This window comes from Salvelinus fontinalis, chromosome 32 (genome assembly GCF_029448725.1).
Source record: "Salvelinus fontinalis isolate EN_2023a chromosome 32, ASM2944872v1, whole genome shotgun sequence".
Lineage (NCBI taxonomy): Eukaryota > Metazoa > Chordata > Actinopteri > Salmoniformes > Salmonidae > Salvelinus > Salvelinus fontinalis.
In genome coordinates, this window is record NC_074696.1 from 19,680,601 (window position 1) to 19,706,712 (window position 26,112).

The following is a 26,112-nucleotide window of genomic DNA, read 5'->3' on the forward strand; positions in this document are numbered from 1 at the left end:
GGTCCTTTTCCAACAATAAAGAGTTAAAGATGAAATAAACCGTGAAAATAACATGACAATATACAGTACACTGGTCTTTCCATGAAAGACTGATCAGGTGAAAGCTATGAACCCTTATTGATGTCACTTGTTAAATCCATTTCAATCCATTTAGATGAAGGGGAGGAGACAGGTTAAAGAAGGATATTTATGTGTGCCATTCATTGGGTGAATGGGCAAGACAAAAGATTTAAGTACCTTTGAACGGCGTATGGTCGTAGGTGCCAGGCGGACCGATTTTAGTGTATCAAAAACTGCATGCTAAACAGTTTCCCGTGTTTATCAAGAATGGTCCACCACCCAAACGACATCCACCAACTTGACACAACTGTGGGAAGAATTGGAGTGACCTTGATAATTTATTGTTAAAACGAGAGGCTGCTTGGATCTTTAACTTAAAGACCCTTGCTCCCTTCGGTCTTAACGTGGACTTTGATCTGAAGCCATTCTTGTGATTGTTGTGATTGTTGTGACTTTGCCATTGTGGTTGTTTGTAGGCTTGTGTGGTCTTAAGTGAGTCTATGATCGTATGCTATCCATTTGTATTTATTGTATGCTGCTCTTTCTATGCCATTTTAATATTTGAGAAATTAACCAATGATATTAGGCCACTCTTGGCCATGATTACAGACACCTATGTGTCTTGACACTATATATAAACGAGTCATCCCGCAGTGTCTATGATTGTACCCTGACGAAGACAGCTTGCCGGTCGAAACGTTGGTAAATTAAATATTTTTGCATCTGAGCTCCTAGTGTGCGGCTCTCCTTTATTTTTAAGGAAGAATTGGAGTCAATATGGGCCAGCATCCCTGTGGAATGCTTTCAACACCTTGTAGAGTCCATGCCCGATGAATTGAGGCTATTCTGAGGGCAAAAAGGGGGATTGGGGGGTGCAACTCAATATTAGGAAGGTATTCCTAATGCTTTGTAAACTAATTGTATAGGGAGTAGAAAATAACATGGCTATATACAGGGAGTACCAGTACCAAGTCGATGCGCAGGGCTACGAGGTAATTAAGGTAGCTATGTATTGTACATACAGGTAGGGGTAAAGTGATTAGCAGCAGAGTATGTGATGAATGTGTGTGTGGCGTCAGTATCCATGTGTGTGCATATTATAAAAAGGGTCAATGCAGGTAGTCCAGGTAGCTATTTGATGAGCTATGTAGCTGTCTTGTTTAGGAGTCTTATGGCTTGGGGGTAGAAGCTGTTCAGGGTCCTGTTGGTTCCAGACTTGGTGCATTGGTACCACTTGCCATGCGGTAGCAGAGAGAACAGTCTGTGGCTTGGGTGGATGGAGTCTTTGACAATTTTTTGGGGCAGGGAGCTCGGCCCCAGTGATGTACTGGGCAGTACACACTACCCTCTGTAGCGCCTTGCGGTCGGATGCCAAGCAATTGCCATTCCAAGCTGTTTTGCAGCCAGTCAAGATGCTCACGATGGTGCAGCTGTAGAACGTTTTGAGGATCTGAGGGCCCATGCCAAATCTTTTCCGCCTTCTGAGAGGAAGAGGCGTTGTCGTGCCCTCTTCATGACTGTGTTGGTGTGTTAAGGACCATGGTAGATCCTTAGTGATGTGGACACCGAGGATCATGAAGCTCTTAACCCGCTCCACTACAGCCCCGTCAATGTGAATGGGGGCGTTCTCGACCCTCCGTTTCCTGTAGTCCACGATCAGCTCCTTTGTCTTCCTGACAAGGCAGAGGTCCTGAGTTTGCGCTAGGTATGGGCCGAATCGGGAGGAAGTGGTACTCAAGCAGCGTGACGTCCTTCACAGTGTTGCCGTGATCCGGATCTACTGTTGCACTCAGCTCAAAACTTGGGTTTCTGTTGGGGAAGTTTGAGGGGTGTATGTAGAACATGTAGCACATGGGGATGTGTGAGACTCCTCAGTCTCAACTGTCCCCACTTGAACCAGCAAATAGCTCGTTTTTTTCATGGTGCCGACTGGTAAGTGTCCCACCCTGGCCTTAGTATTCTTTGTTTTCTTTATTATTTTAGTTAGGTCAGGGTGTGACATGGGGAATGTTTGTGTGTTGTTGTTTTTGGGTGATTCTATGGTAAAGGGGTTGTTGGGTGTAGTATATGGGTTTGTGTTGAGTACAGGTGTCTAGCGTTGTCTATGTATGTTTAGTTGTCTAGGAGAGTCTATGGTTACCTGAATGAGTTCCCAATTAGAGACAGCTGATTTCGGTTGTCTCTGATTGGGAGCCTTATTTAGGGTAGCCATAGGCTCTCATTGGTTGTGAGTAGTTGTCTATGTGATACGTTTGTAGCCTGTTGTATGTGCGCGACGTTTATTAGCTTCACGATCGTTTGTTGTTTTGTTAGTTTGTATTAAGTGTTTCGTGTTTATTTTTCGTCATCTTTAAAATAAAAGAAGATGGCTTATTTTCCAAATGCTGCGTTTTGGTCCGTCAATCCGCCACACGATCGTGACAGTAAGACACTTCAGGAGGGCGTTCACGTGTACTAGCAGGACAGAGGTCCCGAGTTCGCGTAAGCTATGGGCTGAATCGGGAGGAAGTGGTACAAGCTAAGCAAACAGCGTGATGTGCTTTACACGTGCTTGCGTGTAAATTACCACAGCAGCCAGAAGCCTTATGGGATTACATACAAAATGTCTGCTGGCTGTATGCTGGTGACCATGCTCCTGCTCTTCATTTTGTAACACTGTCACCCAAGGCCCCTCCACCATTTTAGCTGAACATTCAATGACGTGGGACAAGCATTCACCTCACACTCAAACAAACTCGTCTGGCAGCAGAGAGTTTGGGAATGGAGTCCTCTGTGGAAGCCTATCAATGATTCAGAGGCTTTTCTAATCAATAAAAGATCCCTACCCTCTCCTCCCTAACCTGGCACGAGGCAGCATGGTACACTTTTCTGGTCAAAGTAGTGCACTGCATAGGGAACCGGGTGCCATTTGGGACACAGATGGTCTATTTCAGCCACAGTGTAACTCAGGCAGCTGCCATGACACAGCAGAGATAGAGGCCTTTCACGTGACATCACTACGGCTTCCATGGCATCTGACGTCCGCCATGATGGAATTCAGAGGCAGGTTGTGAATTGGGATGTGACAGACAGACAGTAGTAGGTGCCGTTAACATAATCAGGGGCACAGTGAATGGCCCTTTTAAAACTTGCTCCCAGTTTTATTTGAGTTGACGTGAGAAAGCTATAACCAGTCATTATATCAGCACATAATGATCCCCGCACACTGGGCACAGACGTCAGTTCAACGTCTAGTTTTGATTTACATTTGTTTGAGTTGTCAACTATTGTGAATTCAAGGTGAAATTCCCCCCCAGAATCTTAATTTAGGTTAAAAGTTGGGTAAAAAATAAATAACAATCCCCTTACGTTGATGACTTTTTGCAAATCCAATGAGTTTTTCACATTGATTTAACATCATCACATACATTTTTGTGGTTAAAATGATGTGGAAACAACATTGATTCAATTAGTTTTTGCCCAGTGGGCAACTTTATGATATTGGAGAGGATGATGATGAGGATGATGATAATGTTAATATACAATTTTCATATGACTAGCTTTTATAATTTGAATGTCCACACAGCACTATCCTTTGAGTCATAGGGTAAGACCATTGCCAGCCTACACAACATTAGACGTCAATCAGACGTTCCATACTTAGTCTAGGTGTCTGGGGCTCCCACCACTGCTCCTCAAGACCAGGCAGGGGGGAGAGAAAGACTGGAGGCACCGACTGGTACTTTGCCAGTGGTCCACTCACTCAACTGCGTTATCAGGTTCACAAATGTTGCTTAATTTGGAAGTCCCGGAAGTTTAGGGTTATCTGCGCGATTGACTGACAGGGAAGCTGGGTGAGGCGGCAGACGTAGGAACGAATCAACCCGGGATATTACAAAAGCGAAATAAAACACTACGCCAGGATTTGATAGGGACCTATCGAAGGTAAATCTGTTGGTTAGTTTGTTTTCTAACGATTGTTATATTTTTGACGAGATGGGAATGGGAGGGAGAGCGGCAGAGAGGTGGGGACTGGGGGGGGAACGTTTGTAGATGGCTCGCCTCAGAAACGCGTGCGGTTATACTATTCGCTGTATTGGCACGAGAAAGGAAGACACCGATAGCCACAAAGGTCTGAACAATCGCCCTTTCCATATGATCTATGTGTGTCTTGTCTTTGTGTTTGTATGGCTAGTTAGACCATTGTGTATTTGCGGCGTTTTGTTTATTCTAGAAAACAGGTATTGCTTCAAAAAGGCTAGTTACTGCTAGAATATACGAATTTGAGTATTTTGTATGTCGATGACATTGTTATTTGTGTATGTGATGACAACGGTATAGCCTATACAATGCAGCCTGCCGATGACGCAGGATGAAAGTGTAAAGGATGACATGTCAACATTTGTTTTATTATTATGGTGTAGTGTGTGGCGCCGAGTCGAAATGACCTGTCACCTGACGCTTTTGTCATACCTCATACCTTGTTATCTATGTGAGGACACATGAACATAACATACATAGTTGTCGCACAGGATCAGTGCACGTGTGTCACACCAACCTTGAATGAACCTTCAGGGAACATTATGAATGTTGACAGTTTATGTTGATATTTAGAAATGTTGTTTATTATTCAATTCTCACGTGTTAGCCTGCTGAATATTTCCATATTGGTATAGATAGATTATTACTCTAAAATGTACAATTCATAAGCTCTATAAGTATACGAGTTTTCAGATCTCTCTCTCACTCTCTTGACAAAACTCGAGTTTCAGATCTAGATGTTTTTTATGAAGGGCCATCATCATGTCTAAGAATGAAATGGTCCTTAGCCCAAAGACCTTATAGGCCTATCAAGCACCAACCATAGAACCTTCCAACTTAGAATAGATGACAGGAAATCAGCACCACTAGCTTGAAGCAGGGGCCCAATATAGCCCTGAGATCAGATACCCAGGGCATAGAGTTATGAGACCCTATGGTGATTCTTAAGTATAATGGCATTCTCATTTCAGTAGAATAATAACACACCACCGATGTCTGCTTTCACAGCTGTTGGGTCCAAATCCCTCCCCTTGGTCAGACAATTGTTAGGTGTTTTGTTTACTAAGAAAACAATTTCTCGAAACCCTCTAACCTCAGGGTTCAACCTGGTCTCAGAGCATTTCATATTATTCTGTAAGTAAATCAGAGACACTCCATTTAGTATGATATGTTACGTTTCGTATGGTATGTATTAATTTGTGGATGTCCATTACCCATTTCGTATAATGCGTTATGAATTACAATTTGTATTATATGTTCCGAATTTACTAAACATACAATATGTTACAAATTTACAAACTATACAATACGTTACGAATTTGAAAAACATACAATATGTTCTGAATTTGCAAAGCGTATGATATGTTATGAATTCCAGCTAGGTGGCTAACGTTAGCTCGTTGGCTAGGGGTTAGGGTTAAGGTTAGGGTTACATTTAGGAGTTGGGTTAAGGTTAGGGTTAGGGGAAGGGTTAACTAACATGCTAAGTAGTTGAAAAGTAGCAAAAAAGTAGTAAGTAGTTGAACAGTTGGTAATTAGCTAAAATGCTGAAGCTGTTCATGATGAGATTCGAACTCGCAAACTTTGGGTCGCCCACCCATCCACCCTGATTGGTCGACCCTACGTTAGTTTAAGTAATTATCTGTTTGTAACCATATCAAACGAAACATATCACACTAATTTGAGTATCACAGAATACATTTACTATGTTATGTCTAGTCTGAGACCAGGCTGGGGTTCAAATCCTGTCCTGGCTCTTTCCCCTCAATCACTTTATACAAATAACTTACTGTAACACTGTATAGCTGGGGTCCAACAGTGAAAGAGCTAAAATGGCATTCGCTATGCTTTCTATCGCCATGGAGACTTTGGCAAACTCACAATGGCGAAGAGATGCTAATCAAGTCACACTGTGCCACATTGTAGCTGTTGCATTCACACAGTTTTCAATGTTAATGTTTTCAACATATCTTCTGGTGAAACAAATTATGAATAGGGCTGGGGCAAATACAGTGGCAGACTGTACTCTGTTTTATAGCATGTTGCAAGGCTTGTCAAATGTCTTTATTGACAACTATAGACATCTTGATATTTTGGAATAAAGGTAGTTCAATTGTGGCTCATACACTCTATGATCAGATATTCAGTGTTATGTATGCTAGTGAGCAGTCAACTCTGTCCACTGATCTAAGATCAGCTTTCCCTGCCTCTTATACCATATCTCACCAATTGGAGCACAAGCACAAAAATGGACTCTGGACCAGTACTTAGAGAACGCCTCCACCTATCAGTCATTATTATACACACAGTCCAAAGATACATGATTTTAAGGAATCACCCTGATCAAGTTACATTGTCATTACATATTGGGTTATTTGTATGTTTTTATTTATTAGGCCGTCTTTAGAGGACAAAAGTAACTTTATTTTACATTTTGTTACATATACAGACATTTACATACATGGTACTTTTTTTCATATAGCACATGGAAATCAAAAGAGGGTAGTCTACAGAGATAGGTGGGATTGGCTGAGAGTAGCTGAGAGGTGTGATTAAAAGCTCATGATCTATAGAGTGTGCAAAGCTGTCATCAAGGCAAAGGGTGGCTATTTTGAAGAATCTCAAATATAAAATCTATTTTGATTTGTTTAACAATTTTTCGGTTGCTACATGATTCCATGTGTTATTTCATAGTTTTGATGTCTTCACAATTTTTCTACAATGTATAAAAGAGTAAAAATGAAGAAAAACCCTTGAATGAGTAGAGATTTATAATGTTGATTGATTGACTATGGCTTTTCAAATCTCACAATAGTACTATTTGTAGGGTTAATTTTAAATTACAGTTGTGACTTTTCAGCTGTTCCTGAACCTCTTACCAGAAACAAGGTATATGGGGCTAATAACAGATATTCTTCTAATGATTGTCTCTTCGCAGCAAAATGTGCAGATCTGAGATGGTTTTATTCCCCAACATTCTGTACACAGTTGTTTTAACAACAAAGACACATTTGTCTTTCAACTTCCACTGTCTTCCAAGGGTGTCTAAATAACTTTCAAACATCCAGTTTGAAGACCTCAAACCAAACCCGAGGTCTCCAGTGGCTGGCTACAGACTCTAGGGCCCTGTACTGTCTGGCAGCCTGCATAAATAGACAGTGAAGCCCATGTTAAATATTTGGCACTGCTGGGAGAATTCTCTGGAGTGATTAATAGCATACGCCCAGGCTGCACCTCCCATCCACCACCAAGGAATTATTGCACTCACAGCACTGCTGGTGTGAGGCCTACTGCACACTTCAGATCACTAATGAATGTGCTAGCTGCTAGGTCCTACTGTAGCAGATAGCTAGGAGGAAAGCTGATGCATGGTCAACACAGGGACTGGCTGAAAACCTCTTCTGCTTCTTATTAAAGTACTGGTGAGGGATGTTATCATGTTGAAGTGTAGGTGAGGTAGGGATACACAGCACAGCGCCTTCTCTGCTCAACTGGACTGAACTAGACTGTTCTAGGTCCAAAAAATAAATAATGTTATTTGTCACGTGCCGAATACAGTGAAATGCTTACTTACAAGCCCTTAACCATCAATGCAGTTTTAAGAATAAAAAATTAAAAAAAATACTAAAATAAACTGAAGTTAAAAAAAAGAATTTGAATAAAAATTGTAATAATAAACAAGGAGCAACAATAAAATAACAGTAGGGAGGCTATATAGAGGGGGTACCGGTACAGAGTCAATGTGCAGGGGCATAGGTTAGTTGAGGAAATTTAGGTAATATCTACATGTAGGTAGACAAAGTGACTATCCATGGATAATTAACAGAGAGTAGCAGCAGCATAAAAATGATGGTGGGGGGTTGGCAATGCAAATAGTCCTGGTAGTCATTTTATTAGCTGTTCAGGAGTCTTATGGCTTTGAGGTAGAAACTGTTAGAAAGCCTTTTGGACCTAGACTTGACACTCCAGTACTGCCTGGTATAGAGGTCCTGGATGGCAGGAGGCTTGACCCCAGTGATGTACTGGGCGTACGCACTACCCTCTGTAGTGCCTTGCGGTCGGAGGCTGAGCAGTTGCCATACCAGGTGGTGATGCAACCAGTAAGGATGCTCTCAATGGTGCAGCTGTATAACTTTTTGAGGGTCTGAGGATCCATGCCAAATCTTTTCAGTCTCCTGAGGAGGAATAGGCACTGTAGTGCCCTCTTCACAACTGTCTTGGTGTGTTTGGACCATGATAGTTTGTTGGTGATGTGGACACCAAGGAACTTGAAGCTCTCAACCTGCTCCACTACAGCCCCGTGGATGAGAATGGGCATGTGCTCGGTCCTCCTTTTCCTGTAGTCCACAATCATCTCCTTTGTCGTGATCACGTAGAGGGAGAGGTTGTTGTCCTGGCACCACCCTGCCGGCTCTCTGACCTCCTCCCTATAGGCTGTCTCAATGTTGTCGGTGATCAGGCCTACCACTGTTGTGTCGTCAGCAAACTTAATGATGGTGTTGGAGTCGTGCTTGGCCATGCAGTCATGGGTGAACAGGGAGTAAAGGAGGGGACTGAGCATGCACCCCTGAGTGGCCCATGTGTTGAGGATCAGCATGGCAGATGTGTTGTTACCTACCCTTACCACCTGGGGGCAGCCTGTCAGGAAGTCCATAATTTCAAAAACAAAACGTTTATTCTTTCAGTGAAATACGGAACCGTTCCGTATTTTATCTAACGCATGGCATCCCTAAGTCTAAATATTGCTGTTACATTGTACAACCTTCAATGTTATGTCATAATTATGAAACAATTCTGGCAAATTAATTACGGTCTTTGTTAGGAAGAAATGGTCTTCACACAGTTCGCAACGAGCCAGGCAGCCCAAACTGCTGCATATACCCTGACTGCTTGCACAGAACGCAAGAGAAGTGACACAATTTCCCTAGTTAAAAGAAAGTCATGTTAGCAGGCAATATTAACTAAATATGCAGGTTTAAAAACATATACTTGTGGATTGATTTTAAAGAAAGGCATTGATGTTTATGGTTAGGTACACATTGGTGCAACGACAGTGCTTTTTTCGCGAATGCGCTTGTTAAATCATCACCAGTTTGGAGAAGTAGGCTGTGATTCGATGAGAAATTAAGTCGGCGGAGGCCGTTCCTAGGCCGTCATTGAAAATAAGAATGTGTTCTTAACTGACTTGCCTAGTTAAATAAAGGTATAAAAAAATCGAATACATTTTTTTTTTGTTATGAAACCTTGAAATCGTCCCTAATTAATCGGCCATTTCGATTAATCGGTTGACCTCTAGTGTCTATGTAATTCTGTGATTGATGAAGTAAGTTAGTAAATAAATAATTAAGCCAATTTGTATATCGCTGATTTATGATCTATATTAGGGTTCGTGCAGATATCCAAGGGTTTGCGACATTCAGAATATGACTGAGGTAGTAATACAGTAAGTGACTGTAATCGATAAGATATGAAAATATCTGAAGAGTTATATTTGGGAAATTGAAACTCTATAAACAACATTTTTCGTGATGCCCTGACTTCCTAGTTAATTAAAGTTACATGACTATTTTAATTGCGAAATTAAATTACACAGAGAATTGATTTGATAATATACAGTCTTCACATTTAATGATAGTCAATGCTACGACAGTATTCATTTAGGCAGGTTACCTTGGGGTTCTTGGGCACAGGGACTATGGTGGTCTGCTTGAAATATGTTGGTATTACAGACTCGGTCAGGGACAGATTGAAAATGTCAGTGAAGACACTTACCAGTTGGTCAGCGCAGGCTCCTGGTAATCCATCTGGCCTTGTGGACTTGTTTACTCACATTGGCTATGGAGAGCGTGATCACACAGTCTCCTGGAACAGCTTATGTTCTCATGCATGCTTCAGTGTTGCTTGCCTTATAGCGAGCATAGAAGTTATTTAGCTCGTCTGGTAGACTCGTGTCACTGGACAGCTCTCGACTGTGCTTCACTTTGAAGTACGTAATAGTTTGCAAGCCCTGCCACATCCGACGAGCGTCGGAGCCGGTGTAGTACGATTCAATCTTAGTCCGATTCGATCTTAGCCCTGTATTGACACTTTACCTGTTTGGTGGTTCGTCGGAGGGCATAGCGGGATTTCTTATAAGCTTCCGGGTTAGAGTCCCGCTCCTTGAAAGCGGCAGCTCTACCCTTTAGCTCAGTGCGGATGTTGCCTGTAAACCATGGCTTCTGGTTGGCGTATGTACGTACGGTCACTGTGGGGACAAAGTCATCAATGCACTTATTGATGAAGCCAGTGACTGATGTGATGTACTCCTCAATGCCGTCGGAAGAATCCCGGAACATATTCTAGTCTGTGCTAGCAAAACAGTCCTGTAGCTTAGCATCTGCGTCATATGACCACTTACTTATTGAGCGAGTCACTGGTACTTCCTGCTTTAGTTTTTGCTTGAAAGCAGGAATCAGGAGGATATAGTTATAGTCAGATTTGCCAAATTGAGGGTGAGGGAGAGCTTTGTACGCATCTCTGTGTGTGTAGTAAAAGTGGTGTAGAGTTTGTTTGTTTTTTCCTCTGGTTGCACATTTAACATGCTGGTAGAAATGAGGTAAAACGGATTTAAGTTTCCCTGCATTAAAGTCCCCGGCCACGAGGAGCGCCGCCTCAGGATGAGGATTTTCTTGTTTGATTATGGCCTTATACAGCCCGTTGAGTGCCGTCTTGGTGCCAGCCTTAGTCTTTGGTGATAAATAGTCAGCTACAAAAAAATATAGATGAAAACTCTCTTGTTTAATAGTGTGGTCTACAGCTTATCATGAGATACTTTACCTCAGGCGAGCAAAACCTAGAGACTTCCTTAATATTAGATTTTGTGCACCAGCTGTTATTTACAAATAGACACAGACAACCACCCCTTGTTTTACCGGAGGCAGGTATTCTATCTTGCAGATAGACCGAAAACCCAGCCAGCTGTATGTTATTCATGTTGTCGTTCAGCCACGACTCTGTGAAACATAAGATATTACAGTTGTTAATGTCCCGTTGGTAGGATAGTCTTGATTTGAGTTCATTCATTTTGTTATCCAATGATTGTACGTTGGCTAATAGAATTGACGGTAGAGGGGGATTACTTACAAGGCACTCCGACCTACGTCCCCAATATCTGTCTCTTCTTCACGCGAATGATGGGGATTTGGGCCTTGTTGGGTGTCTGAAGTAAATCCTTTGCGTCCGACTCGTTAAAGACAAAATCTTCGTCCAGTACAATGTGAGTAATCGCTGTCCTGATATCCAGAATCTCTTTTTGGTCATAAGAGACGGTGGCAGAAACATTATGTACAAAATAAATAACACAAAAAAACACATACAATAGCACAATTGGTAAGGAGCCCGTAAAACGGCAGCCATCACCTCCGGCGCCATCATAATAAGACTGGATTATGAGAAGTGTGTGTGTTTGTCTCTGTATCCGTGTGTGTGTACCACAGGAGGTTGGTGGCCCCTTAATTGGGGAGGACGGGCTTGTGGTAATGGCTGGAGCGGAATTAGTGGAATGGTATCGGATACATCAAACACATGGTTTCAGTGCGTTTGATACCACTCCATTCCAGCCATTATTATGAGCCGTCCTCCCCTCAGCACCCGTGTGTGCGTGTCTGTGTGTGTGTGTGTGTTAGGGAGGGCTCATAATCCAGTCTGTGTGACGGTGACATCACTGGAGCTGATCCCTGCATGGGGATTGGTTTGCTAACGCTGGAGGAAGAAATACAATCAGGCGAATGGCCTGGCCTATGAGGTCAGTCTCCACTGATAACAACCGGATCAGGTGACCAGATAGATGCTGTTTCTCCTCAACTAAGAGAAGAGAACCTCTATGGCTAAGTCCCAAATGGCACCCTATCCCTGGACCCTGCTAAAGTGCACTACTTTTGACCATAGAACTCTGGTAAAAAAAAATATTGCTACTAAAGTATACAGGGCTACCAATAGGTCAGCAAGTTTTTCATGAACGATGACTGAAAGCAATGCCCTGTTTCTGTATTCATGAAATGCCCACTTCTTTCCTTCTCTCCTCATGGTCACGGGAAGATGTTTAGGGGTGGTGGTGCTGAATTTTTCTCCCCGCTCTGCAGATGGCTATTTCAGTGTGCTCATACAGGAGTAGTAATGGTCCAGCGCACTACTTAATGTGTGTATATATATATACAGTACCAGTCAAAAGTTGGACACACCTACCCATTCAAGGGTTTTTCTTTATTTTTACTATTTTCAACATTGTAGAATAATAGTAAAGACGTTAACACTATGAAATAACACATATGAAATCATGTAATAACCAAAAAAGTGTTAAACAAATCAAAATATGTTATATTTGAGATTCTTCAATGTAGCCACCCTTTGCCTTGATGACAGCTTTGCACACTCTTGGCATTCTCTCAACCAGCTTCACCTGGAATGCTTTTCCAACAGTCTTGAAGAAGTTCCCACATATGCTGAGCACTTGTTGGCTGCTTTTCTTTCACTCTGCGGTTCAGTTCATCCCAAACCATCTCAATTGGGTTGTAAAAAAAAAACATACCAGGAAATCAGCTCCAAGTGATTGTAATTTAAGAAGTCTGTTCCCAAGTATTCCCATGCATTGAGAGACACGATGTGATCGTATACAAATGTAAGCAAGGTTTGAAATGATTGTTTTAGTCAAACATATCTGTTTGGGGTTCTTGCGATCAATTTGCAGTCCACAAATTATTTGTAATTATGTTCCAGAACCCCGACCATCCGCTCAAGAACAAATCGGCCCGCGGCTGAATATAGTTGATGATCCCTGACCTATGGTATGGTGTACATGATGTGATATGAATGATTGTGTAGCGGAAGTTGTGGCAAAGGACCAGATGGCTAGAGGTCCAGAAAAACTCTGTCTGCGTTCTAAATTGCACCCTATTTCCTTTATAGTGCACTACTTTTCACCAGGGCCCTACGAATCCTATCGTGTTTTGGGTTTTTAGGTGTCTGCAGTGTCATAAGTGTCCTATAGCATTTCAAATGTCCCTCTGACCCTACAAATTAGCCAACCCTTATAAATCTAGACACAAAAGAAAAGTAATGGGTTGTATTGCATTTCTCTTGAAATCAAAAGAGAGACGGCATGGGGAACATGACCAACCCTGGTTACAGCCCCAGTGATGGATATCAGTACACTGACTTTATCTGCTTCGTTCCAGGACCGTCGCCATGGAAATGCTAGTGCAGCGGCTGGAGCAGGCCGTGATTCGTGTGGAGCAGGTGTCCGTCAACATGCAGGTGTCCAATGGCATGGCCAACGGGGAATGTAACGGGATCAACGGAGGTGAGTAGTAGAAACGTAGTGGTCCAGACTGTGACAGCAGTGTATAGCATTGGGTAGTGAGGTTCTAGGTTCAACTGGGAACACTACTTTATCCAATGAACGTTTATAAACATGTCATATTCTATGTAAAACTCTGAAAAGATACTGTAGTAGAAAAACGCCTTCTTCCTCCTGTCTCTCCAGGTCAGTCCCAGTGTATGGAGGCCTTTGACCTGCTGCTGATGGGGCCGTTGTCAGAGTACTTGAAGAATAGCCGTGCCATAGGAGAGGATGTGGAGAAGCATGTGAGTGGCAGGAATGTGTGTGTGTGATTGCATATGACTGACTATCCTTGTGTGTTTGAGTGGCGTCTTGCCAAGGCCGCAAATGGGAAATGGCTCTGTGCCATTAAGATCACAAAGTCTCCTCCTCAATCCCCAAATCCCTCAAATGTTCTCACTTACACACACACACACACACACACCAGCTGTCTTGGTTAACACACTGCCATTATATTTGGTCTTTGTCTTTATCTTAAACTGTTAGTCTACAGAAAATGAAACGAAGCAGGCGCCTTAACTGACAGAAACTCAAAGTGATGTTTGTACCAGAGCAGCAGATAAGAACACACAAAAAGATAATATGGATGATGAAAATAAGACAGTTGCCTACTCTGTCATGCTATACTACTCTGTTCTGCTATACTACTCTGTCCTGCTATACTACTCTGTCCTGCTATACTACTCTGTCCTGCTATACTACTCTGTCCTGCTATACTACTCTGTCCTGCTATACTACTCTGTCCTGCTATACTGCTCTGTCCTGCTATACTACTCTGTCCTGCTATACTACTCTGTCCTGCTATACTACTCTGTCCTGCTATACTACTCTGTCCTGCTATACTACTCTGTCCTGCTATACTACTCTGTCCTGCTATACTACTCTGTCCTGCTATACTACTCTGTCCTGCTATACTGCTCTGTCCTGCTATACTGCTCTGTCCTGCTATACTGCTCTGTCCTGCTATACTGCTCTGTCCTGCTATACTGCTCTGTCCTGCTATACTGCTCTGTCCTGCTATACTGCTCTGTCCTGTTATACTACTCTGTCCTGCTAAACTACTCTGTCCTGCTATACTACTCTGTCCTGCTATACTACTCTGTTCTGCTATACTGCTCTGTTCTGCTATACTGCTCTGTCCTGCTATACTGCTCTGTCCTGCTATACTACTCTGTCCTGCTATACTACTCTGTTCTGCTATACTACTCTGTCCTGCTATACTACTCTGTCCTGCTATACTACTCTGTCCTGCTATACTACTCTGTCCTGCTATACTACTCTGTTCTGCTATACTGCTCTGTTCTGCTATACTGCTCTGTCCTGCTATACTGCTCTGTCCTGCTATACTACTCTGTTCTGCTATACTACTCTGTCCTGCTATACTACTCTGTCCTGCTATACTACTCTGTCCTGCTATACTACTCTGTCCTGCTATACTACTCTGTCCTGCTATACTGCTCTGTTTTCCCTACTTCCATTGAGATGAACTTGGTGTGTAACTTGATTTAATGATACTGTATATGCAACTGTTGTCACCAAGCCAAATCGCAATGACATTTAAGATGAATCTTTAACACAGTGAGATTTTCTCTACCAGTGACAGTAGGGCTGGAGGGATGTTGAGAGGAGCACTTAGTGACCACTTCACTCCCCTGTCTGCTTTCTGTCAATGGGACTAGTATTATATGGAGATATGCATCCAATATGGCAGCCTGTAAGGAATTGGGTTCCATTTGGGACAGAGACATGGTAGATTCCTTGTTTTATCTCTCATAGAGTTGGCTCTGGGAATCTCTGATTGTGTGGGGTCCAGGGCTTGGCCAGGGAAAACCACTCTAGATAGATGGGAGGAGTAGGAGTGATTTAAATTACAGTTTGTTTCCTGTCCCCTACAAAGCCAATGGCGGGAGTGTGTTTGAACTTTAACCCTACATTCCAATATTTAAAATGCGACACAAGCACCTTTTCCACCAAGATGTTAGGCCGTTTTCCAAAGGGAGATGAGGTGTAGTTTGTGGCTGTAATCATGTTGGCAACCACTTTGATGATTTCTCTTCCGACTCCCAAAATAAAGCCAACAGTTTAACCTTGATTCATACCAGGCACTGGCAGCAAGTCCAATTGCAGAAATCCCTTTCTCAAGAGAGACATGATTTCAAATGGGAATTAAATAAGTGAGGACTTTAATATGTGGAAAAGCAGAATGACAGAGAAATAACCTTAATATGTGGTGAAATGGGACTGGGGGATGGGGGGAGGATATGCCTTCATGTGTCTTTTCTTTCATAAAACAACATTCACTTAATCTCCTTCTCCCATCACAGTGAAATGAGGAGGAGGGGGTGTGTGGGTTAGAGGTGTTTTTTTAAGTTAGGAAAGCTCCTTTTATGGCAAAAGTTCCAAAGTTCCTCTGGAGGTTTTCCCAAACATGGGACATGCCTCGTGGGACCTGACTAATGCATTGTTACCAGCATGATGCAGTGCAGAGTGTGGCTTATAATAACCTCAGATTTGACATTTGAACCTTTTTCCTCTGTGATCGACAGGCGGAGATGGTGAACAACGCTCTGCAGCTTCAGAGAAGCTTCCTCAAAATGGCCACCACACACCAGGAGCCTGCTCAGGTAAGGATGATATGTGTAATGGCTTGGAGAACTGTTCTGAATGCAGATACCCAAAGCAAGTAAACAAATGTGTATGGATCAGGACTATTGGCCAACTGCACTGCACTTCAACACAGTTATCCAATGTGCACGTATCTACTGTTATCTGCTGTAATGTAGCCAGTGTTGCCCATTACAGTGTCCCAGTATCGCCCATTTCAGTATCGCTCATTTCAGTATCACCCATTCCAGTGTTCCAGCAGCAGCCTTTTCCAGGCCTCTCTGTGTTTCCCAGTGCTGCTGGGCCAGTGGGCAGCCATGCGGTACCCCGGAGCTCTGTTCATAGGGATTAACCCCCTTTAAAAAAGAACACTAATACAACACATTCACATATGGGGAATTGAGGGGGAAAGGGAGGGAGTATGGAGAGGAAGGGGGGGGGGTTAACGTGATATCATCGCATTGGCTGTTTGTTTGTATTGAACCAGGAGGAGGGGGGTGGGGGGCAGAGCCCTAAGCTGAACAGGAAGTGATTAACTCCTATCTCGCATGTCATTGGTCAAGAGGCAGTGAGAAAAAATTCACCAATTGTCTGATACACAAACAAGGAGGAAGGGTTTAAGCAGAGGGAGGGGACAGAGAGGAAGGGAATAAGAGAGGAGAGGATGGAGAGGGAGGAGAGGGAGAGGCGAGGACGGTGGTGGGTGGTGGCTGCTGGCTGCATGGACTGTTTGCTTAAAGACCCCATGCAGTGTTCTAAATGATTCAATCATCACTGCATGTCTAATAAATCACTGTGTTTATTTAATTTAAAAAAGCTGAATGTTTTTTAAAATCATTTATTTCCCTTAGCTGTCTTTGCCATTGAAATGCTCAGTCTGATCGTATGGGTGTGTTGATACAAATGTTTATATATATACATACACAGCCCTGATTGGCGGATACGCTCGTCTATACTAACTAGAGTATACCCCGCTTACCACTTCATAGTATGAGGATACATATGCAGATAAAAGATGATTGGTCAGAATAATCTTATCGTGATGTCATGATGTGGGCCAAAAACTCCATCCCACCACTTCTTACACTAAAAGTGCATAATTTTCACAATTTCAGAGTGTTATTTCGACCTCGTAGTGTGTAAATATCATTACAAAAAAACAGGAAATCAATGTGGACGTGAACTAGTGAGGAGAACTTCCTGTATCTTTACTTCAGATAGTTAAGAGCCAGTAGGGAGCCAGTAGAGAGCCAGTAGAGAGTCTGTAGCCTGTTAAGAGAGACTGTAGAGACTGTAGAGAGTGTGGAGACTGTAGAGAGCCAGTAGAGGGCCTGTAGCCTGTAGAGAGACTGTAGAGAGCCTGTAGCCTGTAGAGAGACTGTAGAGAGCCTGTAGCCTGTAGAGAGACTCTAGAGAGCCAGTAGAGGGCCTGTAGCCTGTAGAGAGCCTGTAGCATGTAGAGAGCCTGTTGAGAGCCTGTAACCTGTAGAGAGCCTGTAGCCTGTAGAGAGTCGGCAGCCTGTAGAGAACCTGTAGAGAGCCTGTAGCCTGTAGAGAGCCTGTAGATAGTCTGTAGCCTGTTGAGAGCCTGTAGCCTGTAGAGAGCCTGTAGCCTGTAGAGAGCCTGTAGCCTGTAGAGAGCCTGTAGCCTGTAGAGAGTCTGTAGCCTGTAGAGAAGCTGTTAAGAGAGCCTGTAGCCTGTTAAGAGAGACTGTAGAAAGCCAGTAGAGGGCCTGTAGCCTGTATGGAGACTGCAGCGAGCCTGTAGCCTGTAAGGAGACTGTAGAGAGCCTGTATGGAGACTGTAAAGAGCCTATAGATAGCCTGTATGGAGACTGTAGCGCGCCTGTAGACTGTATGGAGACTGTAGAGAGCCTGTATGGAGACTGTAGAGAGCCTGTTAAAAGAGACTATAGAGAGCCAGTAGCCTGTATGGAGACTGTAGAGAGCCTGTAGCCTGTATGGAGACTGTAAAGAGCCTATAGCCTGTAGCCTGTAGAGAGCCTGTAGCCTATAGAGAGACTGTAGAGAGCCTGTAGCCAGTTAAGGGAGACTTAAGAGGGACTGTAGAGAGCCAGTAGAGGGCCTGTAGCCTGTATGGAGACTGTAGCCTGTTAAGAGAGCCTATAGCATGTAGAGAGCCTGTAGCCTGTAGAGAGCCTGTAGCCTGTAGAGAGACTGTAGAGAGCCTGTAGCCTGTAGAGAGCCTATAGCCTGTAGAGAGTCTGTAGCCTGTAGAGAGCCTATAGCCTGTAGACTGTAGAGAGACTGTAGAGAGCCTGTAGCCTGTAGAGAGACTGTCGAGATCCTGTAGTGCAGTGTTTCTCAAACTTGGTCCTGGGGACCCCAAGGGGTGCACGTTTAGTTTTTTGGGCCTAGAACTACAAAGCTTGATGATTATTTGAATCAGCTGTGTAGTAGTGATTGGGGAAGAAAGAAAAAACGGGTCCCCAGGACCGAGATTGGGAATCCCTGCTGTAGAGAGACTCTTAAAGCTGTTTTCTGAGAATTTGGGTGACGATCCACAATGGCATTGGCAGAACGGACAATCCTCAAATTGGAGAGGCATTGATTTAGCCCCCCCAAAAATATATTGTTGTCAATCAATATACCCCCAGAGAAATCTACTAAAAAACCATACAGATACTGTATGGACACATTTTCACATGTACATAGTTTTATATAAACCTAAATCATTGCCTCTGGTGGAAAAGTGATTGTGACCCTGTACAGCTCTCCCATAGGGACCCCAGAGCTGCTGGTAAAACCTGTTTTTTCTCTCTACCGCACTGGCCCGGGGTTGTGCTCTGTGGCTTTTTATGGGCATGTTCTATATTTGAGCCGCTCCGTGTATGGGTGTGTGTGTGTTTGAAGCTGGGCTCACCTGACCCCCCGTGTGTGTGTGTGTGTGTGTGTGTGTGTGTGTGTGTGTGTGTGTGTGTGTGTGTGTGTGTGTGTGTGTGTGTGTGTGTGTGTGTGTGTGTGTGTGTGTGCGCCCACATAAAAAAAGACTACAGTTTACAATAGAATAGTATTCTGTAGTAAACTGCAGGATACTATAGAAAACTATACTACACTCTGGTATCCCTCGATCATGTGTAGTACTTACTATAACTTTTTGTGGTATACTGTAGAATACTACATATATTAAATAGTACAGTATTATCTACAAAAAACACTAGTAAATACTACAATAATGTCTGCAAAAACACTACAGTATAGTATATACTACAGTTTTTACTATAGTAATACTACAGTATTTAATTTGCATTTACTCCACCCATTGCTCCCGAATGGAGCAGCGGTCTAAGGCACTGCATCTCAGTGCAAGAGGCGTCACTACAGTCCCTGGTTCGATTCCAGGCTGTATTTACATTTACATTTTAGTCATTTAGCAGACGCTCTTATCCAGAGCGACTTACAGTAGAGTGCATACATTTTTATTACATTTTACATACTGAGACAAGGATATCCCTACCGGCCAAACCCTCCCTAACCCGGACGACGCTATGCCAATTGTGCGTCGCCCCACGGACCTCCCGGTTGCGGCCGGCTGCGACAGAGCCTTAGTCGCGAACCCAGCCCAGCCTGGGCGCGAACCCAGAGACTCTGGTGGCACAGCTAGCACTGCGATGCAGTGCCCTAGACCACTGCGCCACCCGGGAGGTGGCGTATCACATCCGGCCGTGATTGGGAGTCCCATAGGGCAGCGCACAATTGGCCCAGCGTCATCCGGGTTTGGCCGGGGTAGTCCATCATTGTAAATAAGAATTTGTTCTTAACTGACTTGCCTAGTTAAATAAAGGTTACACATTCCCCTCCCTATTTGTGCCACCCATGAGTGAGAAACCAACATATTGTGTTCAGACTCCAGGCCTACCTACCTACAGGTTATGGAAAATTTGGTCTTAGTATTTGCCCAGTAGGTTTCCTCAAGGAGGAAGCCCCACTTCTATGTCAAAGATAATAAAACAAAAAATACCACAGTAATTACTAAAGTATATACAACAGTAATATTACAGTATTTATATTATAGTCAACTTTACTAGAGTATACTACAATCATGTCCACAAAAACACTACAGTGAATACTATAGTATGTAAATACAGTAATACTACAGTATTTACATCATAGTATACTATAATATTTTTTCATGTGGGTATTTATCCCACAGTACAGCTGTCTTGCCTCACCAGCCCTCTGCTCTGCTGCGAGGCTTTACACTGTAAAATCCAACCAGAGTTTTTTTCCTTTGTTACTTTCACTGAGAACGTTGATATCATGTTTGCATTATAGCTCAGAGCCTGGCATGTCCGTGAATGTTAGCATATGGGATGCCAAGCCATGGTATCAGATATTGTACGCTTATATGATACAGATCAAATAGCTTGATCGTACACTTTAGGTAGCCTGGCGGGTAGAAGCGTTGGGCCAGACAAGGGAGAGAGATCTATAGCCTCAGAGATATGGAGAACTGACAGATGAATCATCACGAGGGCCGGGAGGTTTTCCTGAGCACATGATTTGACCCGGCTCTGTTGACCGCCTGGGCTCATCATCATCACAGATGTATTGGACAACTTCCTGATCCTTATCATCACATTTCATGTAGAAGTGCTTTTCTTTTTAGAATCCTTTAGCAAGTTCTTTTCGATGGGATCTGTAGATAGTGAAACTAAAAAGTCAGTCGACGTTGGTCCTACCTATGAAAGGACTTTCTATTTCGGGTTATGAAAATCATGTGCGTCTGATTTGGGCAAGAATTTGTTCAAAAACGTGTTCTCTCGCTTTGCCTCTCCCTCTGACACACGAGATAGACAGTCCTTTCATACGAAAGTCGACTGACTTTTTACTTTCACTCTCTCCAGATCCCATTGAACAGTCTTACTAAAGGATGCGGTGGAAAGGAGGATTATTTCATCCTCTCCACGTCTGTAAACGTTCTTTCGGAGGGGCTGTCTTCCCACTGATTGGACGACCTCATACACACTGGATTATGTACTTTATTATGTGTTTATTGTGACAACATATCAAAACCTTAAAGCATGTTCAATCAAAATACATTTTTGTAAGAGAAAATGTATCTAACCCATAATGCAATTCAATTGGTTGCCTTAGCAACACAAGAATAATCAAATAATTTCTCTAAATAAAGCTAAATAAAGAAACAGAAATGATTATACTTGTTTATCTTTCCCACAGCATATCGACAAGGCAGGGGATATTTAGTTCAATTGTCATAGCAACATCAGTTTAGATACAGGTCAAAATAAGAGAACTGTACAGCAGTATTACTAGGGAAACAATGCATTCCTTTCCCCAGTGCCTTACAAGGCCAGATGGATCTCCTAATGAACAGAGGAATGCTGGGAGGGGAGGGAGGAAAGAAGGATGGAAGCTAGAAGGGATCTGGAAGTTCCTAGTGAAAATAGGGTCCTTCTAATAAAGTCCCAGTAAACTGTCATTAACATCTAACTGGCATGCATGGCAGGTTGCTTGTGGGCAAGGCAACCCGTTATAACCCCCCCCCCCCTTGTATCTCTCTCCCAGATGGAGCTGGCTGACCTGCTAAAGCCCATCTCAGAGAAGATCCAGGAGATTCAGAACTTCCGGGAGCGTAACCGTGGCAGTAGCCAATTCAACCACCTATCAGCTGTCAGCGAGAGCATCCCAGCGCTGGGCTGGGTTGCTGTGGTGAGGAGAAAACTAACTGTTCACTTATCTAACCTCCTCATCACCCATTCACTCACTCACTTTGGTGGCACATAGGGCAGCGACACAGGTCTCTATTTCTGACAGTCTTGGACCATGCATCTTCTTCACTGTGTGTCTCCTTTTCCCTCTCCTTTGTGTTTCTAAACTACCAGTAAAAAAAAAATGGTTCCGTTGAATGTTGGTATAAGATCCATACCATTACGTTCATCAAATCCCTTCCACTCAAGCTGCTTTGAGACTGAAATTGTGGTCTGGACTCTGTCAGAACAAGTCTACGGTTTGCCAGGGAGCCACTGTTTCACACGATTTGTGTCAAACCTGTTTGAACGCTCATGTCACCACATTCTCTTGAGTCTTTGCTCGACACTAGCCAAAGATGCATGTGGCCTATCCTTTGTGTGTGTATATATATATATGGCTTGTCTACTGTACAGTCACTGTGATTTAATGCATTTCTGTCCAATAGGTGGTGAGTGACATAATAATATTCTCTCCATTTCTCTATCCATATGTCATTGAATGCAGAGCAGAGCTGTCTGAATTTATATGGGGTCAGCTTTGTTTTACAAGTTTTTCCTCTGGTGTCTCCATCTCTCTTCCAGAGCCAGAAGCCGGTTCCCTATGTGAAGGAGATGAATGATGCTGCCATTTTCTACACTAACAGAGTTCTGAAAGACTATAAAGACTCGTGAGTATGGCTGCTGGTGGATTACATCAACTGTTGCTGATAAGCAACTTTGCAGATTATTGTTGCTCTATGAATACCTCTCTCTTTCTTCCTGATCTGTCTGTCCGTCTGTTTCTCTCTCTCTTCGTCCGTCTCTGTTTACATCTCACTAATTGTCATCCCCCTCTCCTCTTGTCCCTCTCTCTGTAGAGACAAGCGTCATGTGGAGTGGGTGAGGTCCTACCTATCCATCTGGACTGAGCTTCAGGCCTTCATTAAACAGTATCACACAACAGGCCTGGTCTGGAGCAAGACTGTGAGTAGCTTTCATAACATAGTTACAAAACAGTGTAACAGCAGTGTAATTATATTATCATAGTATTGAGTTGGGAGTGAGACAATAGAAAAACATCAGTCATATAAAGACATCATGAACAGTTTCTATGTCTTTTTATGACAGACTGTAATTTACAGTGCTTCAGGACTACAATCCTCTAGCTAACGTCCAGTGGGACATTCCCTCTACATTCCATTATCTATTGTATGTGTTACAGCAGCAAATAGCTCCTGATCCAACCTCCTCAACCCTGCCCTGAGCACACAGCACTTCGACGTATGTTGGAGGAATAGGAACAGGGCCATGAGTTTTTCCCAACTGTGTAACCTGAGCAGGAAAAACTCAGGTCCCACTGCCTAACTTCTCAGAACTTTTATCTGACATTGGATAAATAGGACCAGGATTTTTCGTGATCAGGTCACATGGTCAGAAAATGCTCCTGGCCCTATGGATGAACTATAACCCTGCTTGCCATACAGGTTTAAACAGACAGGAACAAGACTCAATGAATTACAGTTCGCTTCAAGACATAATAGTCTGATTATTATGGCATGTCCAATTGTTTTCATGTGTAGCAGAGCCTGATTGTGGTTTTCCGTTGCCATATTGCTGAAGCGGTTCAGGGCTTGCATCCCAAATGGCACCCTATTACCTACATGGAGCCCATAGGGCACTGGTCAAATGTAGTGCACTATATAATATGGCGCCATTTAGGATGTACAGTAGTTCTCATGTTAATTACCCCGCAGTGTATATTTCTATGTGTAGTAATGCAGGCAGGCAGCTGGTTGCGTAAGGACCAGCCTGTATGAACGACTTGGTCCCTGGTGTTCTGGTGGCTGCTTTGTGGTTCTCAATCGAGCAATTGTAGAGTCAAACCCCCCCACCCTGTCCCATCACACACACTTCTGTTTATGAAAGTTTGCTGGGAATTCATGCTCTTCTTCTACAGATGTAGGATCGTAATTTGACCAGTTTCTCACAGCAGGAAAATAATCCTGCAGCAACTGGAAATTATTGTGTGGATTATAATTAATTAGTTGATAATTAATTAATGGACATTTTTGTAGATGTTGATACTAGTGGAGGTTGGTGGGAGGAGCTATAGGGGGACAGCTCATTGTAATGGTTGGAATGGAATTAATTTAACAATATCAAATCATATTGAAACCACATGTTTGACTCCGTTACTTTTATTCCATTCCAGCCATTACAATGAACCCGTCCTCCTATAGCTCCTCTCACCAGCCTCCACTGGTTGATACATTTTTTGTTAGGGCAAATCAAGTCTGAAATTTCCTGCAACAACAGGGTGATCAAATTAAGATCCTACATCATTTCTCTTCCCCTTCTCTCTGAAAAGAAAGTCCAACTGTAGGGCAGGTTTCCAGTCAGAAGTCATATCCCTGCTTCCAGTGGAAGTGAAGCGTTTATTTGTTTGGCTTTTTATGTGATAATAAAACTAAAAGTAAAACTCCTTAAACTTCACATTTAGTCTCTAAAATGTTGAGTGTTGAACTCAGGTCAAGACCACTGTCTTTTTTCAGTGATATGCCAGAATCCTCTGTGTGGTCCTTTGAGGGACACAGGCTGCCACACAATTTGATGGACTGTGTGTGTGCCTGTGCACGAGAGTGTGTGTGTATGGAGTGAAACCCGAGAGCATGCAGTGGCTGTATGTCAGCTGTCCCTCCTGCCGTTAGGTGTCAGGGTTGTGTGTGTGTGTGTGTGTGGGGAGAGGACAGGTGGTCCTCAGGGTGGACTTTAATGGAGGTTTTCTTCAAAAAAGAAAGACCCAACAAAAGCCCTGTGTCTCAGGCCATACACACCTGCTTCAACACACCCCACGGCGTAACTTAAACTACTGGGCTTTTCTCCTAACTCTAATCTGGCGGCTGCTGTTCAGAAGGGCAGGCACACATGCACACACTCTCACACACAGACACACATATACACTCACACACAGACACACATATACACACACACACAGCTCGGACTTAATTTCATTGCACTCGGCTCTAATTCTTGGGCATATGTACAGCTGTTGTGGCTTGTTTGAGCGTTGAAGGTGGACCATGTGTAACTATCCGCGGCAGCTGTGCAGTCTGCAGTCAGAGACCGATAGACCGACACAGAAAGAGAGAGAGACTGTCTGCTTGTCTTTACTGGAGTTGGCAGGCAGGTGGCTTTACATTAATCTGTTCATTAGCTTGGTAAGTAAGGCTTTCAGTGAGAAAAAAAAGGCATCTATAGTAGAGCAGCAGGACTTAGGCCGGGATTCAATCCAACCCGCCTTAGAACTGTGTTATACCACACCTGACATTTAAAGGAAATCTCTGATTGACCCAGCACATGCAGCGTTTACCGTGAATGCAATTTCTGCAAACATTGCCTTTAAAACTTGCATTGTCAGATTGAATCCCAGCCTCAGTCAAAGAATTTAGATCTGTACTTTATCGTCATATGCATATCAAGAACAGCCCCCTGACACAGCTCCACTTTAGATAAGATTCCTATTGGCCAGGGTTAGACAACTATGGTCCTGGAGAGCCACAGGGACAAGGTGTGAAGGCTTTTGTTTTAACCCAGCTCTTGGCTTTGGCACCTCTGCAATAAGAAACCAGTTGAATATAAATATTTGTCCTATACTCCACCTGCTGGCCAGGGGAAGAAGTACAACTGTATTTCCAGAACCCTTCTCACCATCATCTTGTCTTGATTCACAGTAACATCTCTCTCTCTCTCCCCCCCCCCCCCCCCCCCCCCCACAGGGTCCCATTGCGCCTCCCTTTCTGTTCTCCCCTGCCCCTGGTGGTCCCTGCCCCCCTCCACCGCCTCCACCTCCTGGACCGCCACCAGTCTTCACAGACGAACCGCCCCAGGCCGACAGCACCACGGCCCAGCATTCAGCTCTCTTCGCCCAGCTGAATCAAGGAGAAGCCATCACTAAAGGTAGCCAAGCCACCGTCACCCAGGGGTTGAAGAGCTCTGATCCAACTGCAGAAGTGGGAGAGAGGGAGGGAGGGAAAAGGAGGAGGAGGAGAAACAGAAGAAGAAAGGGAGGGAGAGTTGAAGAGGGAGGATGTGGGTTGAATCAACAGTTACAGAGTCCTGAGAGCACCACTGCCCAGCACTCAGCCCTGTTCGCCCAGCTGAACCAGGGAGCTGACATCACTAAAGGTAGCCAAGACAGGAGAGAAGAGGAGAAACAGAAGGAGAAAGAGAGGGAGAATTGAAGAGAGTTACTGTGTTTTGAGGACATAGAAATAGTCATTATATTTCTATGGTGTTTATTAATCAACAGTTAGGGTAAAATTTGTTTGATTTTGAGAT

At 43.5% G+C, this 26,112-nt stretch overlaps 1 protein-coding gene across 3 annotated transcripts in view; it reads left to right on the top strand.

Moving 5' to 3' along the window:
• The first annotated feature begins 3,673 nt into the window (after window positions 1–3,673).
• Window positions 3,674–26,112, top strand: part of cap2 (cyclase associated actin cytoskeleton regulatory protein 2) — a 29,786-nt gene continuing 7,347 nt past the window's right edge. For 2 of the 3 annotated variants that reach the window (XM_055893655.1, XM_055893658.1), the window contains exons 1-8: window positions 4,062–4,171; window positions 13,293–13,417; window positions 13,601–13,701; window positions 16,003–16,080; window positions 21,611–21,754; window positions 22,378–22,463; window positions 22,653–22,758; window positions 25,551–25,731. In XM_055893655.1, the coding sequence (XP_055749630.1) occupies window positions 13,303–13,417; window positions 13,601–13,701; window positions 16,003–16,080; window positions 21,611–21,754; window positions 22,378–22,463; window positions 22,653–22,758; window positions 25,551–25,731 (811 nt within the window). In that variant the 5' untranslated portion in view covers window positions 4,062–4,171; window positions 13,293–13,302. Of the gene's footprint in view, window positions 3,985–4,061; window positions 4,172–13,292; window positions 13,418–13,600; window positions 13,702–16,002; window positions 16,081–21,610; window positions 21,755–22,377; window positions 22,464–22,652; window positions 22,759–25,550; window positions 25,732–26,112 lie in introns of those variants that run through there. The other variant, XM_055893657.1, reaches the window with a different exon arrangement.